General features: G+C 49.8%; 1 protein-coding gene across 1 annotated transcript; it reads left to right on the top strand.

Moving 5' to 3' along the window:
- The first annotated feature begins 6,437 nt into the window (after positions 1-6,437).
- LOC103592654 (otogelin-like) lies at positions 6,438-19,303 on the top strand. The gene is made up of 13 exons (XM_008575458.1): positions 6,438-6,476; positions 6,640-6,778; positions 8,302-8,496; positions 8,704-8,916; positions 9,689-9,745; positions 9,904-10,011; positions 13,412-13,510; positions 14,054-14,232; positions 15,022-15,126; positions 15,490-15,609; positions 16,355-16,400; positions 18,812-18,891; positions 18,996-19,303. The coding sequence occupies exons 1-13, from the start codon at positions 6,438-6,440 to the stop codon at positions 19,194-19,196; spliced, it is 1,581 nt and encodes a 526-aa protein (XP_008573680.1). The 3' UTR covers positions 19,197-19,303.
- Positions 19,304-19,917: the final 614 nt, after the last annotated feature.

Here is a 19,917-nt window from a genome sequence, read left to right as displayed (position 1 = left end):
TTTCTCTAAGTTCATCCATGTAGCTGCAAATGGCAGACTTTCATTCTTTTTATGGCAGAGTAGTATTCCATTATGTATATATACACCACATTTTCCTTATTCAGTCATCCATTGATGGACCAAGTTGGTTCCAATTCTTGGCTATTGTAAATAGAGCTGCAATGAACATGGGAGTGCAGGTATCTCTCTGACATGATGATTTCCATTCCTTTAGGTACATACCCAGAAGTGGGATTGCTGGATCATATGGCAATTCTATCTGTAGTTGTTTGAGGAACCTCCATACTGTTTTCCATAATTGCTGCACTAATTTACAGCCCCACCAACAGTGTAGGAGGATTCCCTTTTCTCTGCATACTCACTAGCTTTTGTTATTCTCTGTCTTTCTGATAGGAGCCAGTCTAACTGGGGTGAGATGATATCTCAGTATGGTTTTGCTTTGCATTTCTCTGATGCTTAGTGACGTTGAGCATTTTTTCATGTGTCTGTTGGCCATTTGTATATCTTCCTTTAAGAAATGTCTCTTTAGCTCCTTTGCCCATTTTTAAATTGGGTTACTTATTTTTTTGCTGTTAAGTTGTTTGAGTTCTTTGCATATTCTGGATATTAATCCCTTGTCAGATGCATAGTTTGCAGATATTTTCTCCCATTCTGTAGGTTTACTTTTTGCTCTGTTAATTGTTTCTTTTGCTGTGAAGAAGCTTTTTAGTTTGGTATACTCCCATTTGTTTATTTTTTCTTTTGTTGCCTGTGCTTTGGGATCTTACTCATAAAATCTTTGCCCAGTCCTACTTCTTGAAGTGTTTCCTCTATGTTTTCTTTAATGAGTTTTATAGTTTCACATCTTATATTTAAGTCTTTAGTCCATTTTGAGTTGACTTTGGTAAATGGTGAGATGTACGGGTCTAGTTTCATTATTCTACTTACGGATATCCAGTTTTCCAAGTACCATTTATTGAAGCAGCAGTCTTTTCCCCAGTGTATGAACATTGCTGCCTTTGTCAAAGATCAGTTGGCTGTAAATATGTGGGTTGATTTCTGGGTTCTCTATCCTGTTCCATTTGTCTGAATGTCTATTTTTATGCCAGTACCATGTTGTTTTGGTTACTATAGCTTTGTAGTACAATTTGAAGTCATTTTGTGTTATGTCATGTCATTCTTATCTTTGTTCCTCTGTACATAATGTGTCTTTTTTCCTCTGGCTGCTTTTATGATTTTCCTTCTATCACTGTTTTTAAACAATTTGGTTATGATATGCCTGGTAATTCATTTCTCTTTTGGGGATTCCAATTACATGTATATTAGGACACTTGAAGTTTTCCCACAGATCACTGAAGCTCTGTTCATCATTTTTTTCAGTCTTTTTTCTTTCCATGCTTCATTTTGGGTAGCGTCTATTACTCTGTCTTCAAATTCATTATGCTTTTCATCCACAGTGTCTGAACATCTATTAATCCCATCCAGGGTATTTTTCAATTTAGACATTATGTTTTTCACCTCTAGAAGTTTGAGTTGGGTCTTTTTGATATTTTCCACATCTTACATTAACATTCTTTTGTCTTTTTCTTCTTTCCTTTTTTTTTTTTTTTTTTAAAGATGACCAGTAAGGGGATCTCAACCCTTGACTTGGTGCTGTCAGCACCACGCTCTCCCAAGTGAGCCAATCAGCCATCTCTATATAGGGATCCGAACCCTTGGCCTTGGTGTTATCAGCACCAAACTCCCGAGTGAGCCACGGGCCAGCCCCTTTTCTCCACTTTTTTGAACATATGGAATATAGTTATAATAATTTTTTATATGTCCTTGTGTACCAATTCTAACATATATGTCATTTCTGGGTTTTTCTGAAACATTTTTGTTTCTTTCATTATGGATTGTATTTTCCTGATATTTTACATGCCTGACAATTTTTTATTGGATTCCAGACATTGTGAGTTTTGCCATGTTGGTTGCTGGATATACTTTCATTTTATTTTTTAAAAATATTTTTGAATTTTGTAGCAGTTATGCTACTTGGAAACAGTTTGATCCTCTTGAGCCTTGCCTTTAAGCTTTGTTAGGTAAACCCAGGGAAGTGTTTATTCTAAGTGTAATTTTTTTCTTCATATTCATTCTACATACTGATTCCTCACTAATGAAGCAATACCCTTCTTCATAACCTATCGTATACCCTATGTTTATGAGGTTTTTCTACTCTATCTAGTGGTAACTCCAGCTATTCCCAGCCCTGTGTTAGCTCTGAGGACTTTTCTTTCTGTTCATTTCAGGTGGTTCTTTCCCTAGCCTCAGGTAATTTTCTCATCTGCTTACACTGATCAATATTCAGCTGAAAACTCAGGATAAGGTTAGGACAGGGTCAGAGGACTGCACAGCTTCAGAGCGCATTCTTCACGCCCCCCCACCCCACCCCACCCCCATCTCCAGCTCTCTTCTCTTTAGTATTCTGACCTGCAAACTCTAGCTATCTGGGCCTCCGTGAGCACCCAACTCTTGCCTTATATACTCAGGGAGACAACCAGGCTCTGCCTGGGTTCCTCCTCCCTGCACTGTGGCCTAGAAACTCTCTAAGCATTAACCTTGGGCAATCATAAGATTCACCTCATTGTTTCCTTCTTTTCGGGGATCACTCTTCTGCACTACCAACTCTTCAATGTCAGAAAACTGTTATTTCATATATTTTGTCTGGTTTTTTGATTGTTTAAGGGAGCAAATCCAGTCCCAATTATTCGGTCTTGGTCAGAAGTAGAAGTCCAAGTACTTAGTTTTGGAACTTTTGTCCTTTGTCCTTACTTGGACTTGGAATCCCGTGAACACAGGTGAGGCTTTCTGGGCTTCAGGTATGGATATTCACTCCCAGAACTTGGACAGCATTTGTGGATCACGGAGCCCAAGACCCTATCTGTACAAATGAGAAGGCTCAGTCTGTGAGGGAGCTAGGGATTTCCCAAGGTCACAAAGTTTTCTGTCTCCTGGGCTGGGGCTCTTTCTACTCCAATACAGTAGTTCACATGCTGGATAATTTGCAAAGAGACTAATAAAACTGTCTCGTCTTGAAGGGAGGAGGTAAAGTCATAAAAGATATTTTTAAATCTTAGTATTTTAATCTCCCATTTTTACAGCATAAAACTAATAATCCATAATACATCTGAATTTAACCTTGTCAATATGTAGTAGAAGTTGCAGCTTTGGATTTAAAGTGTTTGTGAATATTAGGTTGTGTTGCATATTTAATAAATATTGATTAAGCCCCCAATTTATGTCAGGCCCAAAGACAGATGCTGGGGATTCAAAGATGAATTAGACAGAGTTTCTGCCCTTAAGAAACTCATAGTGCACTGGGGATATTGATGAGGGAACAAATAGATTCTTTCATAATAGTTAGCACAGAGATGAGGAGACCCCAGAGAAGGGGTACCTAACCCCAAGGTAGGGAATTTAGAGAAAATCTCCCTGAAGAAATGACCTGAGCAGAATCAGGAAAGAAGAGAGTGGTTGGGAGGGCTCAGGATTTGTGTTTGGGGGAATTGAGATGCAGCCTTCCATCTGCTGCTGCATTTCTTGTTTCATTGTTTTTTTCTTATAAAAATATTTTCAGAATCCTCCATGCCACCTTGGTCTATGTCTTGGTTGTATGTGCCTGAAATAGAGTCTGGCATATAGCAGGTGCCTAATAAATCTTTGTCAGATAATGGACAGATGGATGGATGAATGGATGGATGGACAGACAAGCTGTGCTTACACTGAACTTCTCCTCCCCAAGGTGACTGTGGACTCACAGCCTGTGTGGCCACCTGTGAGCAGGTATGGGTTCAGAGTTGAGGACACAGGCCACATGTACGTGATCCAGACACCCTCACCCATACAGATCCAGTGGCTCCATAGCTCAGGACTCATGATCCTGGAAGCCAGCAAAGCCAGCGAGGCCCAGGGCCATGGCCTGTGTGGTGAGATGGGACCCAGCTGGGGGGAAGGGATGTTTCCCAGGTCCACCTCCTCCCACAGACACAGGTTTTGGACCAGGAAGGGCTGGGACAGGGTACCAGGCCAGAGGTGGGATCAGCAGAGCTGCCACGTCTGGGAGACCTAATGTCCTATATTTGGGGTTGAAGTTGCCAGCAGGGAGATGGTGCAGGGCTCTGGCCTCAACCAGTTGTCATTTCAGCCAGGATTGTCTGTCAGTTTGCCTGACAGCCTCCTAATGCCAGATAATCCTTTCCATCTGCATGCGTCTGGGCACTTCACAAAACACTTCTACACTATGATCTCACTTATTCCAGGCCATTTACACAAAAGCCCTGAGAGGTGGCCATTTATCCCCATTGAAATAAAGAAGAAAGGGGGCTCAGAGAGGTTAAATGGCTTGCCTAAGGTCACACAGCAGAGCTGTCACAACACACACAGAACTAGTGCTCTTCACACCATGCATGATTGCAGAGAGCATGCTCTAAGGAATGGGATGTATTTTGATAAGAAAAAGGGATGCAGGAGGAGTCTGGGTGTGGGCTGCTACTCCTTGCAGGGGCACAACCTCATGGGCACCCTTGGGGCACTCAATGACAGGCTATCATGGTCATGATGATGGGCGACATAGGAACACTTACACACACACACACACACACACACACACACACACGCATGCCTTCCATCCGCCACCTGCACCCATTGTGTTCATTCACACTCATGTCCCAGTATTCATGCCTCTACACATGTGCTAACACATGTGGGTCTGCTCCATGCTCATTCTTTCCTTTGTGCAACACATACTTACTATGTACCCATCACCGGGGACATAACAGTGAACAAAACAGACAAAATCTGTGTTATGGAGCTTCCATTCTTACTGACAGAAACACCTCTCCTTGCACACACTCACCCACCATCACCGCCATCCTTTTCTCACCATTTCTTGCTTCTACTTTGTTCATCCCTGGTAAAGAGCACTGTGGTCAGCAGTAGCCTGGTGAACCAGCTCTTCCCTAGGATACCTTTGTGAAACCCCTTAGTGACTCAAAGCCAAGACCCAAAACATGTCCATTGGGACTGTTAAAATCTGAGAGCTTTGCTTTAAAACATGCTTTATGCTCCTCAAATAGTGGTTGGAGGTGTCAGAGTAGAAGTTAGATTACTCATATCTCCAATTTTATTTGAACTAACACTTGATATTCAGGGCACCCTGCTAGGGGAATGCTGAGATAAATGAGAATCTAAAGGAAAATGAGTCTTTGCACTCAGAGAACTAAAATCTTTTGTGAAAGACAAACCTGCAAACTAGTAACTGTTATACAGAATTAGAAAGGTCATGGTCAGGTGCATCCGAGGTGTCCTGGAAGGAAGGACGTTGAAAAAGCATTTCAGGAAGAGAGAACAGTGTAAACAAAGACATGGGCAGGGAAGTGAGCGTCTGGAGCCTAGACTACGTAGACGGTGTATGAGAGAGGAAGCTGGAAGTTCAGATCACACTAGAAGCTGTAACAGAGAAGCTGAAGCCCTGACCCCACCTCAGTGCCGCAACACAGCACAAGTTTATTTCTTGCACATGTAAAGTCCCACATGGTTAGTGATCATTCAGAGACCCAGATGCCTTCCACCCTGTGGCTCTGCCATTTTTCAACACGAACTTCCAGAAGAGAAGACAATTGGGAAGTTTTTACAGACCAGGCCTGGAAGCGGTGCCCTTCACCTTCATTCACATTCCATTGGCTGGGACTGGGTTACACAGTCTCACCCAGCTGCAAGGGAGGCTGCGAAAAAGAGGCCAACCACCTGCCAGGAAGAGCAAGCAGGTGGTATAATTAGCTAGCAATCTCTGCTAAAGCAGGTTTTTGGGGGTAACTTTCTATTTTGATGTAATGTCAAACTTAGAAGTTGCAAAAAGAGTGTAAGGAATTCCCATATACCTTTTACCCAGATTTACCAATTATTCACATTTTGCCCCATTTGCTTTTTTGTTTCTTTCTCTCCATGTATGCAAATGTAATTTATATACACACATTTTTTCTAAATCATTTGAATGTAGGCTCAAGATATTGTATCCCTTTATCCCTAAATACTTTGATGTGTATTTTCTAAGAACAAAGATGTTTTCTTACACAGCAGGTTTCCTAGCTTCTCTGTGCCTCATTTTCTTATCTATGAAATGGGGCTAATAGTGATGCTGTCCTGAAAGAATTGTTGTGACAAGTACACAAAGTGAGAGTGGGGACCTGGGAATGGTAGTGATTATTGTGACTATTGAGATAATTCTACCCCTTTCAGGTATCTGTGATGGAGACATAGCCAATGACCTCACCCTGAAGGATGGCTCTGTGGTGGGCGAGGCCGAGGACCCTGCTCCCTTTCTGGACAGCTGGCAGGTGCCCAGCTCCCTGACCTCTGTGGGCCAGACACGCTTCCGCCCAGATAGCTGCACTACGGCTGACTGCTCGCCCTGCCTTCGCATGGTGTCCAACCGTACCTTCAGTGCCTGCCACCGCTTTGTATGTGCCAACTGGGCCCAGTGTTAGGGAGACTTCCTGGGCTGGGAGGGCAGCACCTACCTGCAGTGCAGAGGCTCATTGTTCCCTGGGCAGGGCAGGGAGGAGCTGGATCCTGGGATGTGGGGCTTCAGGGTAGGCAGCACTGCCTGATGCACATACCCAGGTCCCCCCTGAATCGTTCTGTGAGCTGTGGATCCGGGACACCAAGTACGTGCAGCAGCCCTGTGTGGCACTGACCGTGTACGTGGCTATGTGCCACAAGTTCCACGTGTGCATCGAATGGCGGCGCTCCGACTACTGCCGTGAGTGGGGGGACAGGGGACCTCTTTCCCAGGTTCGCTCATTCATTCATATTAACTAATAAAATTATAAATATTTTATATTTTAATATTTATATTTAATTTTATATTATATAAAAATACATACATATCTTATATTAATTAATGATCAATTTTTTTTTTGCCTGCTTTCTCCAATTTTATTAACATTTTTCTAAAGTTCTTAGAATAATAAGATAAAACAATAAGGTACACAGAAAATCCAAAAATACATACATATCTTATATTAATTAATGATCAATTTTTTATTATAATTTATATTTTAAAAGTAATAAATAATTTTGGTTTTATTTATTATTTAATTTCTTTGAATCTCTCTTCTATAAAATGGGGACAGTAATAGTAGCTCCCCAGGGTTGTTTTGAAGATGGTAGGAGATAATGTGTGATGGTGCCTCACACGTGCCCGACACATAGTGACCATCCTGCAAATGTTAGTTCCCTTCTCTTAATTTTTGCTCCTCTTTCTCTTGTTTCAGTCTCCCCTTCTTCCTTGAGGATGGAAATGAGATCCACCTCCTGCCACCCCCGTTAGGTTTACAATCATGGTGTAGCCAGGGGTGGCCGGGGCTAGAGTAGTTTGATTTATAAATGTGAACACATCCAGAAAGGCTGGAAACAACTCACAGGAAGACCACAACTACAATATGATAGATTAAAGGGGAAAAGACAAAAATCATCTACAGTAGCGTTTTTCAAACTGTGGATCCCCACTCAGGGGCTATGAAATCAATTTTGGGGTCAGCACCAGCATTAAAAAATGCAATAGAATAGCATAGAAAATACTATTGTACAAGAAAGATTAAGAATTATTTCATGAAAAAGATTTTTTTTTTCAATATATCAGCCTGGCTGATATAATTCTCAGCCCTGGCTACCCTTTGAAATCATCTGGGGAACTTCAAAAAGTATTAATGCCTGGTCCCACAGTCAGAGATTCAATTGATCTGGGATGGAGTCCTAGCAATGGTTTTTCAAATGCTACCAAGTGATTCTTTGCAATCAGGTTTGGGGACAACTGTTCTACATGCTTGTGTGTATTGACCACAATGTAAAATCTACTTCTTACTGTGAAGAAATTTTGAAAACACTGATCTAATTCAAGGGGTTGGCAAACTTTTTCTGTAAGGGGCCAGATAGTAAATATTTGAGGCTTTGTGGGCTGTATGGTCTTGGTTACAATGTCTCAATTCTACCATTGTAGTATAAATACAGCCACAGACACTATGTTAATGAACAGGCATGCCTGTGTTCCAATAAAACTTTATTTGGGAAAACAGCCAGCAGGCCGGCTTTGGGCTGTGGGTTGTACGTTGCTGACTCTAGATCTGAGGAAGAAGTTGATGTCGCCAGGCCTCTAGACTTATGCCCTCCCTGCTGAGGTGCTGGGGATGCTCTGAGCCCCTCCTCACCCCTTCCTGCTTTTCATTCCCAAAGGGGAACCCTGCCTGGGGTCTGAGCTAGGCTGTTCCCACTGTGCCCCTGCAGCCTTCCTGTGCTCCAGTGACTCCACATACCAGGCATGTGTGGCAGCCTGTGAGCCCCCCAAGACATGCCAGGATGGGATGCTGGGCCCTCTGGACCCAGAACAGTGCCAGGTGCTTGGCGAGGGCTGTGTCTGCTCCGAGGGCACCATCCTGCACCGGCGCCACTCTGCACTCTGCATCCCTAAGGACAAGTGTGGTAGGTTCCTTCCCTCCTGGGCAACCCTCCAAAGCTGGCCTCACCCTGGTGCTCCTTTGCCCTCCTGCTGCCCATGGCCGAGGTCCCTCTGTGTCCCTTCAACTCTGCTTTGGAGGTGGCCAGTGTCCCAGGGAGGGTCTAGCCTGGGGCAGTCTGGGTCTCCCCCAATTTCTGAGTCCCTGGCACCCCGCCACGCCCCCACTTCAGCCTGCACGGATAGCACAGGGGTGCCGCGGGCCCTGGGGGAGACCTGGAACAGCTCCCTCAGCGGCTGCTGCCAGCACCAGTGCCAAGCCCCAGACACCATCGTCCCGGTGGACCTGGACTGCCCAGACCCCCGCCCTGAGAGCTGCCCGCGCTTTGGGGAGGTGGCCCTGCTGCTGCCCACTGAGGACCCCTGCTGCCTGGGGACTGTCTGCGGTGAGTCCCGCCCTTCACTTCCCTAGACCTAAACTGTAAGACAGTTAAAAAGCTCCAGCCCTCCCAGTGGTGCACTGGAGAGTGCGCTGCTTGGGAGCGCGGCGGCGCTCCCGCTGAGGGTTCGGATCCCATGTGGAGATCGGTTCCCGCTCACTGGCTGAGCGCGGTGTGGGCGCAACACCAAGGGTTGCGATCCCGTTGCCGGTCAGTAAAAAAGACAAAAAGGAAAAAAAAAAAAAAAAGCTCCAGCCCTGCCCATCAACCTTGACGGAAAGGACAAGGCCTGGGAAAATTAGAGCATCTCGTGGGGAGTGAGCTGGGGGAGTGGAGAACCCTGCCTGAGGGGCAGGAGCCTGGTTGACTCTTCCTCCACCACCTATACAGCCTTACGACTTCAGGCAAATCTTATTTCCTCTGTGCCTTGGCAGATTCTCCTGCAGCATGAGGCTGATAGTAGTACCCTCCTTGGGTTGCTCTGACAATCACATGCTTTAATACTGGTTTGGAACAGCAGCTGGTGCGCATGGCACATCTCGAGGAACATTAGCTCTTACTACTCTTCCATCCTGGTCCTCAACCCTGCTTGACCTGCAGAGGCCCCTTCCAGGAGTATGGGTCCTGGAGCTGGGGAGAGTGATGGGGGCCAAGTGTCCAGGGATTGGGCAGTGCTGGAGGTGGGGATGTCCCGACGTCCAGGTGACAGGTCCTATGGCCCCTGGGCCAGTGTGTAACCAGACTCTGTGTGAGGGCCTCGCCCCTACCTGCCGCCCAGGCCACCGGCTCCTCACCCACTTCCAGGAGGACTCCTGCTGCCCCAGCTACAGCTGTGGTGAGAGGCCCAGGGGGCGGGGAGAGTGGGATATGGCCTGAGGCGGGTGGAGGAGTTTAGGTGCTGGGGACTGGGTTCTGGCTGGAGATTAGGGCAGTGCCAGGATGGGTGGCCAGGCAACTTCTATTCCCAGCACCTAAACTGTCTCTTCTCCCCAGAGTGTGACCCAGATCTATGTGAAGCAGAGCAGCTCCCCAGCTGCCGCCAGGACCAGACCCTGATCGCGGGCCGCCTGGGGGACTCGTGCTGCACCTCCTACTTCTGCAGTGGGTAGACAGGCCGTCTGGCTCACAGCCAGCCCCTTCCTCACGCCTGCTTCTTTGGGTGGCTGGGAGGAGAGGCTAGGGGTCATCGGGTGGGGTGGGCATAGGGAGAAAGGTGAGCTCACTGTCCAGAAAGCGGTGTAGGAGGAAGAGCAGCCGACCCCGCATCGCCCCCTAGATCACTGAGCGTGAGGACACTGGCGCTTGTTCAGTGTAAGACGTCGGGTGGTCGTGAGGGAGAGCTTCCAGATTCTGGTTCCAGGGCAGTTCAGATAAGATTATGAAATGGGTTGTTGAGGTATCCCACCCCCACCCACCCCTGCGGCCTGCTCTGTACCACGCCCCTGTGAGGGGGGCTGCTGTGACAGTGGTGGCCCCTCTCCCCACTCAGCCTGTGGTGATTGTCCAGATCCCATCCCTGAGTGTCAGGAAGGGGAAGTGCTCACTGTGCACAGGAACACTACAGAGCTCTGCTGCCCTCTGTACCAGTGTGGTGAGTCCTGGCTGGGCACATGGTGGGCCATGTGGGGAGGGGCTCCAGGACCTTTATATATGCATGGGGCCCCTTCACAAAGTCCTCACCCCCAGCTCCAAAGGGTGGCGCAGCTGCAGCCATGATGAGGGCAGGCCCCACCCGAAGAAGCTGGGCCAGGCTGTGGGAACTGTCTACTCCATGGAGGCCAGAGGGAGGCCTGGGTTGAAGGGCAAGTGCTTAGGTCCCTCCAGTACCCCCAGCGTTGATGCAAAGTCCTCACTCTCTGACTGACCCAAGGCCTTGCTTTAGGGTCCCTTTCACCACTGCGTTACCATAGGGCCTTCTCATGAGGCTGCTGAAGGCCCTATGTTTTGAAGCCTGTGAAGCACTTTCATTTTATGATGATAAATAAAAGTAGGCCCTTTCTCATATTTTTACAGGACACAGTACTTGTATGTACAATGTACATACTATGTACCATGTTTTAGTATCTTGATAAAGTATGTACTGTGTTCACAGTAGCTTGATATAGTGTGTACTGTGCTCATAGTACCTTGATATAGTGTGTACTGTGTTCGTAGTACCTTGATATAGTGTGTACTGTGTTCGTAGTACCTTGATATAGTGTGTACTGTGTTCGTAGTACCTTGATATAGGGTGTACTGTGCTCGTAGTACCTTGATATAGGGTGTACTGTGCTCGTAGTACCTTGATATAGGGTGTACTGTGCTCGTAGTACCTTGATATAGTGCGTACTGTGCTCACGGTGCCTTGATATAGTGCGTACTGTGTTCACAGTACCTCAGTGGTAACTGTTAAGCATAGGACATCCAGCATTATCGATTTTAAGTGAACCTAGCATGAAAATGAACAAAGTATGACTCAATGTATAAAATTGCTCTGCACACCAATTGTAGGAAAGATGTGAGGTGACCCTCACTTGCACAGGGCTTTGTAGGTGAAGGGCCTCCACCAGGACATCCCAAGGACAACCCTAATTGGCTCAATGTCAGGAACCAATTTGGAAACAATGTAGGCTCCTATGAGAATTCCCCAAATGACCCAGCCACTCGACCACTGGCTGACGGGCATCTCCCCCTGGGGCCTCAGAGGCCACTCGTCGCAGCGTTCACAAGCTGATTTTAGAAGTCCACTGCCCTTTCTCCTTCTCTTCCCCTCTTTCTGTTCCTCTCGTCACTCCTCCTCAGCCCTCCTATCCTACTCGCGTTCCTCCCCACACTTCTCAGGAGCCGGCTGATAATGTGGAAGGCGCGCAGGCGTAGTCAGACAGTCACGGATTTGAGTCCCAGTTCCGCCATTTACCAGCTGTGTGGGCCAAGCCAAGGCTGCTCATTTGTAGAATCATGATAGTAGTGTCTGCCTTGAGGGGCGTTCTGAAGGTTAGAGATGATGTATGTGAAGTACATAACGGTCCTTGGCACACAGTAGGGGCTCAGAAACGGAGGCTGTTGGTATTGTCACCTTCTCCTCATCTTCATCATACTTTCATTATTACACAAGCATTATATGTGCATTGTAGAAAGTACGGAATCCAAGTAAATGCAAGAAAATGACAACGCCATCTTCCTACCTGCTAGATATTCCACTGTCAGCACTTCAGTACCATCCTTCCAGATACTCTATGCTTTACCCAAACGAGGTCATTCTGAACACGCTTTTTAAACCTGTTCTTTTCAGTTAATGATCTTTACTTTCCCTGTTAATAAGTTTCAACTCATCTCATACCCAGTCTATGTTTCTCCTTGCTTGTCCAATGCAGGATCCAATTCAGGACCACACATTATAATTATGAGTTTTAAGTCTCTTGCAATCTAGCATGGGCCCCTTTTCTGTATGACACCACATTGTAGAGTTGGGGCTGTAGACCTGCAGAAAGTCCCACCTTCTGGCTGTATCCAGTTGCTCCCTCTTGGAGCTGTTTAGCTGTCTCTTTACCCTCTGAGCTTCCTACAGACTGAAAAGTAGATCTAAGGCTTGGTAGATTCAAGTTAGAAGTATTTGGCTGCACAGTACACGCCCTTCAGAGTACATCTCGGCAGCAGACGCTTACTATCTGGTTGAGCCAGTGCCACTGATGTCAATGTCGGCCCTGGATTAGGGTAGTCACCGCCTGGTCCCTCCATTTTACATTTACGTTTTTCCTCTTTTAACCAGAAAGTAACCCATTATTTTGACATGATGCAAATGTCCTTCTTCCCCCCGCTCATAATTTTTTGGAACACCACTTGATAATCCCTGCCTGTGCCAATGGTTTTATTAGTAAATCAATTAAATCTTTCAGTTTTCAGACCCTCTCCTTCAGTGCCAGCCTTGCCCTGCCCCTCCCATCTCCACCCAAATGTTGCAGCCAGGGAGTTTCTCACCCTTGCCTCGGTCTCTCAATAAATGAGAATGGCTGAGGAATCCTAAACTAAGAGAGGTCAGCCTGAAGACTGGGAAGAAAGGAAGCGTGAGCCCTAGAGGGCAGCATCGGCTGAAGCCAGGCAGGCTCGGGTGGGCCACGAAGGGACGAAGTTTCCACAGGTGGGAAGAGTTGTGTTCCACGGAGGGAAACGTTCCCCACTGGCGGACCTTACCCTGGTCACTGGCTCCCCTCTGACTCCTGCTCTTACGATGACACAGTCTCCAAGGGAGGGAGGCCCAGTTTAATGAGTTTAAGGTTCTGACACTGTCATATCACTAATGCCTCACAGGAACAGCTCCAGGACCTCCTGAAGTGGCTCTATGGGGTGACTGCAGGGGCCCCGATGCTTTCCCTGGACTGTAGCCCTGGCGGGTGTCTGAGGACATTGGGGGGACTTAGGGAGGAGCTGGAAGGTGCCCCCTCCTCAGACAGTGCTGCACTTCTAAGGAGTCACACTGCAAGGCATCAGCGACTGATGTGTCGGCTGCCTTCCTTCCCCGCAGTGTGCGAGAGCTTCCGCTGTCCTCAAGTGCAGTGTGGCCTGGGCACTGCCCTGGTGCAGGTATGGAGCCCAGACCGCTGCTGTCCCTACAAGTCCTGTGGTAAGTCCCCTGGATTAGGGTGCTCACTGCCTGGGCCCTCCATCTGACATTACATTTTTCCTCTTTCAACCAGAAAGTAACCCATTACTTTGACACGATACAAATGTCCTTCTCAAGGCAGAGATCCAGGGCCCCTGCTGAGGAAGGGGTGGGGGAACCGGGCCCCACCACTGTCAACCTGGCTCAGATCTGACCCCTCCAGAGTCTCTAGTGGGAAGCCACCAAAATCACCTCCGTCCTCCTGCATCACTTTCTGAGTGCTGAGCATTCTTACGTCTTTATCTTTCCAGGATAAAGGAAGAAATAAAGCAATCCCCCATTCCTAAAAGCTTTTCCATCTTAAAACATCTTTATTGCAACTGGCTGATAGTTCACATAACTTTTGTTAAAATTCACCTCACATCCTTTTGGGAGGCAGGTGTGAGAATCAGTGATCAGTAATAAAAGGTGGTGAGTGGGGCAGGGAAGGCCTGGGGTGCAGCCGGGCTGGGCGGCCGTGGTGGGCTGGGCTTTAGACTGTCACCACCCTGCATGCTCATCCAGTGAAGGCCCCTGTGTGTCTGAGCCGTGAGCTGGGGGTGATGCAGCCAGGCCAGACGGTGGTGGAGCTCTCGGCGGACGGTGTATGCCACACCTCCCACTGCACCGACGTGCTCGACCCCCTCACCAGCTTCTATCAGATCAACACCACCTCCGTGCTGTGCGACGTCCACTGCGAGGCGGTAGGGAGCGTGCAGGGCGGGGAGGGTGGGGGTCAGGGAGGGCTAGCCTGGAAGGCCCTTGTGCTCCAGAAACAGAGGGGCTTGAAGCCTTCCCGAAGCCCCCAGACAAGGCTAAAGAGGGCATCAGAGGGACCCTCGGAAGCTTCTGCAGGAAGTGCCGGGAGAGGGGCTGGGCTAGGAGAGGCCAGGAGGGCAACACCAAGAGCAAAGAGACAGGTGTAAGGCCTGGCAGGGGTGGGCACGTGACAGAGAGAAAACACATGTACTGAGCACCTACTGAATGCCGGGCACACTCCTCAGCCTTTTGGCTCATATGTTTGTGTCACTGCCATTTGTTGAGTACTTGTACATGCCAAGTGCCTAGGACAGCGACTGGCTTCTAGTGAGGGCTAAATAAGTGTTAGTTGAATAAAAGGGGTTAGAGTTGTACCCATTTCTCAGATGAGAAAACTGGGGTTTAGGGAGGGTCCATCATTTGTTGAAAGTCAACTCAATTGAGGTCCGTCTGGAACCAAAACAAGCACCTGTAGTTAGCAGAAATGCTGCCTCTGGGAGGGTGGAAATGCTATTTGTCCACTGGGGCTGGGTCTAGGGATGGCAGTGAGGGAGGCATAAGGTCCACTTAAGGATGACCTGCCTGTCTGAGGTGGAAGGAGGCTCGAGTTCCTCTTCCCAAGCACCTCCAGGGGGCCCTTCTTGGGCACTGTGCTGGCTCAGAAACAAGCAGACAGTGGAGAGCGGAGGGTGAGGTGGGCACCTGGCTGAGGCCCGCCCTGCCCTGGCCTGCAGAACCAGGAGTATGAGCACCCACGGGACCTGGCGGCCTGCTGTGGCTCCTGCAGGAATGTGTCCTGCCTCTTCACCTTCCCCAACGGCACTACCTCCCTGTTCTTGGTAAGCATTGCCCTGACTGCCCCCTGGGGAGGTGTCCCGGAAAGGGACCCTAGGACCAGGACTCGCTCTGGCTCCCAGGCCAGGGCTGGGCGCAGACGGGGTCCTGGACAGTGCCAGCTCCTGGGCTGCACTTGTTTTGGGGGCTATTCCCATTGGCTCCATCTGGCGACAAGCCCTATCACTCTCTCCTGTGTCCTCCAAGAAAGGGACCCTAGGACCAGGACTCGCTCTGGCTCCCAGGCCAGGGCTGGGCGCAGACGGGGTCCTGGACAGTGCCAGCTCCTGGGCTGCACTTGTTTGGGGGGCTATTCCCATTGGCTCCATCTGGCGACAAGCCCTATCACTCTCTCCTGTGTCCTCCAGCCTGGTGCATCCTGGATTGCAGACTGCGCCCGCCACCACTGCAGCAGCACTCCCCTGGGCGCCGTGCTTGTCCGCTCACCCATAAGCTGCCCACAGCTCAACGAGACTGAGTGTGCCAAGGTCAGTGCCTCCTCCTCTTGTGGTGTGGCCTTAGGCCAGGGGCATTGGCTGTGTCACTGGTGGCATTGGGGGCAGGACTGGAGTATTATGTGCAGGGGCATCAGAAGAGGGGTTCGCTGGAGCCTGCACTGCCACCCTAAATCCACGTCTCTCCATGCAGTTTTGCTCTGACCACATCACACCTGCATCCTCCCACATTGCACAACCACACACTGATGCATGCAAACACACACTGTCACATGTGCTAGGCACACTTGTACAGAAACCAGCACAGGCAGTTGGCCACTCACACACCGCATACTGCACAGGGACAGTAGCACACTCAGCATGCCAGTGCACACACCATGCACCATCACACCCCCAGGCACTCACATGGGCATGTTCTTGCTCCCACGCATAGTTCAGTCTGTGAAGGGCTGACGGTGTCCAGCACTAGCACGGATAGCTTTCAGTATGGGCACACCTTGAGGAAAAGGATTTCTTGGAGAGTTTGGGTTATTGCTGAATGTTAAAGTTCCTGAGATTAAAATTGGACCTTTGACGATTTCTGACTTCCCTAGAAAACGAATACATACAAACCCCTGATGATACTCATACATACACTTACACATGCAAGATCACACATGTACTCACACACTAGGATCTTGTGGGATCTTGTGGAATTTTGTGTGGAATCTTGCTGAGATCTTGACTCCTGGTCTGGGACAGGGGTCTCCCCACCTACCATTCCCTCCTCTTTCTTCAGGTTGGCGGCTCGGTGGTGCCTTCCTTGGAAGGGTGCTGCAGGACATGTGAGTGAGCATGGGGGAGGCCCAGGGGCAAGGGACTCTGGTGGGGGGACCGGGTGTCATGTCAGAGCTCAGAGGCTGGGTTCCTGGCCTGGCACCTATGACAGAAGCTCTTCAGGTGTGAATAGATGTTGGGATAACCCCCCACCATGAGGCTCATGACACTGACACAAATATGCAGATGGCCAGAGGCCATGCTTATGTCCTTGTCCCAGTACAAGGCCTCTTCTTCTTGTTGGAGACAGGGGACATTACATTCAGGAGGCCAGTAGCTCACTAGTCACTCTGCCTCCTCTTGTCCCTGCTGATACCCCCAGCCCACATGCCCCCCACATGTATTCTCCCTTGAGGTTAGGAGCCCTGGTCTTGGAGTGCTCCTGGTGGGATCCAGGCCTCCAGTGTCCCTGACTGAATCTGAGTGAGAAGTCTGTACATCTGTCTTTATACCTGGCTCCTGAAGCTCTGAACACCAATCACCTGCAGCACCCAACCAGCCTCAGGACCTATGCCCACGTACCTGCCCTCCTCCTAGGGTACTCAGACCCTGTCCTCAGAGGACTGCAGAATTTTGGGTCCTTTTTTCTTGACATCACATACTCTGAAGAAGCTGGGCTCAAGTCCTCATTGGCTGATCCCTGACACACAATTTCGCGTTTCCTGAATGTCCCATGTGACTTGCGACCCATGTCCCTCTCCCCAGGTTCCCCGGGGACCCTGTTTCCTGTGGTCCCCGTTAGCTCTGCCTCTCCTCCACGGGTTAGTGTCCACTGCCACCCAGGTACTCCTCTCGGAAGCCCGCTGGACTGGAGGCAGGCAGCCGCATTGCTATTTCCAACAATGTCCCTTCTGCTAGGTGGCCCTGAGCTCTGGGGGTGGGGGTGGGGGAGGTCCCCTGCTCCCTGCCTCTGGCAAAGGCCATTTAGCCCACAGTGCATGCTGGGTAGAGAGCTGCATCCCCTGGGCTTGCATGGGAGTGCTTCAGCAGTGCCCACTCACCTTGCCCTCACAAATGTCCAATGCCACCACCGCTTTACTCCCGCTGGTCACTCAACTAGTCTGGTCACTCAGCCAGAGGGCCACAGCCAGGACAGCCCTTGATTCTGATTCTCCTGCCTTGTGAGATCACAGAGGGGGGAAAAAGTGGACCTAACTCTGGCCAGGAGCCATCTAGCTGGTGTGGTAGAAAGCCTCTGGGGTGAGGCCCAGAGACCAGAAGAAAAGATTCCACCCCATTTTTGGTAGGCTCCCTGTTTTCCAGAGCGAGTCCATGCACTGGGCACATATTCATTGAGAACCAGCTCTGTGCCAGGCACTGTTCTAGGCACTGTAGACACAGCACAGACAAGGCCTTGTGGAGCTGACATTTCAGTGGGAGAGACAGAACAACGAGTAAAATATAGAATAGGATGGATGCATTGAGTTTTGTGGGGCCTGAAGCTTATACAATTTGGGGGCCTTCATTAAGAAAAAGAACAAAAAATTACAAATATATACTGAGATGTGAAAGTGAATATTTATTTAAAACGAGAAAAAAACTCACAACAGATTGTGGAAGGGACCCATGCAAACGGAAGCCCTGAATCTATTAGGCTTCAACAGTGCAATTACAAATGTGTCTCTGATAGGACAGTGATTGTGCTCTGGATACAATAAGGCAGGGGAGGGGTCTGGCAGGAAGGACTGGGTGGAGGGAGGGAGGGAGCTGCAATTTCAAGAAGGGGATCAGGAAAGGCCTCAGTGAGGAAATATTGGAACAAATTGCTAAAGGAGGTGAGGGCGTGAATGAGCCACTCCATTGGTTGTCTGTGAGAGGCGTGATCCAGGTGGAGGAAAGCCCCTACTCATCAATATCCATTCCTGCAATAGCTCTGCCAGGTGGGCGAGTCCCTGGTCCCCTTTGATTGATATAGAAACCCAGAGAAACTGCTGTGTGAAGCATCCTACGAGGGACTGGGGTTTCCATTTATTCAGGAAAGTGCAGAATCTGGATGCTAGAAGCCCTCTCAGAGTAGGAAAACTGAAGCTCAGAGAGGAATGAGGACACACTTAGGGGTGACAACAGGGGCTAGAGACAGATGTTGGGGCTGGGATGGGGAGGCAGCCTGCCCCTGTCCCCAAATCCTCCTCTTCCCTAGCCCAGAGTCCCCAAAGGGGCCCCGCTGGCCATCCCAGGCATCTTCCTCTGTCTTGCTTGCTCAGGCTGCTCTGTCTTTGCCTCCCTGACTCCACCTCCTTTCAGGGCATGGGGTTAAAAGGCTTTTCCCCTGATGGGGAAGGGCACTCATGCATGGGCGCTAACGCTGGGAGAGGGACACCCCCCGCAGCATGACACTAACTGCCCCAGGCTGGCCCATCCTGCTTTCCCCAGGGAGCCTGTCTCAGCCATGGCTGCTTCATCCACCCTGTCCCCCCAGGTAAGGAGGATGGACGCTCCTGCAAGAAGGTGACCATCCGCATGACCATCCGCAAGAATGACTGCAGGAGCAACACCCCTGTGTGTGGTGCCCACATGGTGTAGGGGGGCAGCCAAAGATGGGCACGGGGGGCTTGGGGGGGTGAAAGCTCCACAGGCTGCCTCACTGGCCTGCCCATCTCTAGGTGAACCTAGTGTCCTGCGATGGGAGGTGCCCGTCTGCCAGTATCTACAACTACAACATCAACACCTATGCCCGCTTCTGCAAGTGCTGCCGTGAGGTGGGCTTGCAACGACGCTCTGTGCAGCTCTTCTGTGCCACCAATGCCACCTGGGTGCCCTACACAGTGCAGGAGCCCACCGACTGTGCCTGCCAGTGGTCCTGAGGCCTGGGGACCAGGGCTGCTGGACCACCTCTGCCACCCTCACTTTTCTGATTCCAGTGGGCCCAGTGTGTGGGGGGGCGGATATTAAAGGTGATGGGAAGCTGGTATGTGCTGAGCACTGAATAGTGGTCAGAGGCCTCAGGAGTGACCAGAAAGGGCCACACCTGCCCGTCCTGCCTCCTTCTCTGGGCTCCACCTCCTCCACACATAGGAAAGTGCCTCAGCTGAGGGCTCAAGAAACTCAACTCTGTCCCTGGCTTGAAGTTGGGAATGGGCGTAGATCCAGGGGCAGCAGCCCCTGCACATCTGTGACTCTGGCCACAGTTCTCTGGTGGAGGGGGTGAGAGCTTTCCCGAGATGCTGGGACTGAAGCTGGACCAAAGACCAAGCAAAGGGTCAGGATGGGGTGGCCCCTGCTCTTTCTTTCTTTTTTTTTTTTGTCTTTTGTCTTTTTCTGTGTCCGGCAACGGATCGCAACCCTCAGTGTTGCCCCCGTACCGGACCGGGGACCGGCAACGGGATTGCAACCCTCGGCGTTGCCCCCGCGCCTCGCTCAGCCAGTGAGCGGGAACCGGTCTGTATGTGGGATCCGAACCCTCGGGCGGGAGCGCCGCCGCACTTCCCAAGCAGCGCACTTATCCAGTGCGCCACCGGGCCGGCCCATCTTTCTTGGCCCTTTGGACCACAGGAGAAATGCAGACACAGTCAAAGGAAAGGGGGC

The sequence above is a fragment of the Galeopterus variegatus genome, unplaced genomic scaffold (genome assembly GCF_000696425.1).
Source record: "Galeopterus variegatus unplaced genomic scaffold, G_variegatus-3.0.2 Scaffold1191, whole genome shotgun sequence".
Taxonomy (NCBI): Eukaryota; Metazoa; Chordata; class Mammalia; order Dermoptera; family Cynocephalidae; genus Galeopterus; species Galeopterus variegatus.
This window is presented reverse-complemented; position numbering and strand designations above follow the sequence as displayed.

Bases quoted from the DNA above. Each gene is read 5' to 3' on its own strand.
- LOC103592654 (XM_008575458.1), top strand. From the start codon at position 6,438: ATGGTGTCCAACCGTACCTTCAGTGCCTGCCACCGCTTT. The intron at 14,233-15,021 runs GTAGGGAGCGTG...CCTGGCCTGCAG, and splicing joins GCGACGTCCACTGCGAGGCG to AACCAGGAGTATGAGCACCC. The intron at 18,892-18,995 runs GTGTGTGGTGCC...GCCCATCTCTAG, and splicing joins ACTGCAGGAGCAACACCCCT to GTGAACCTAGTGTCCTGCGA.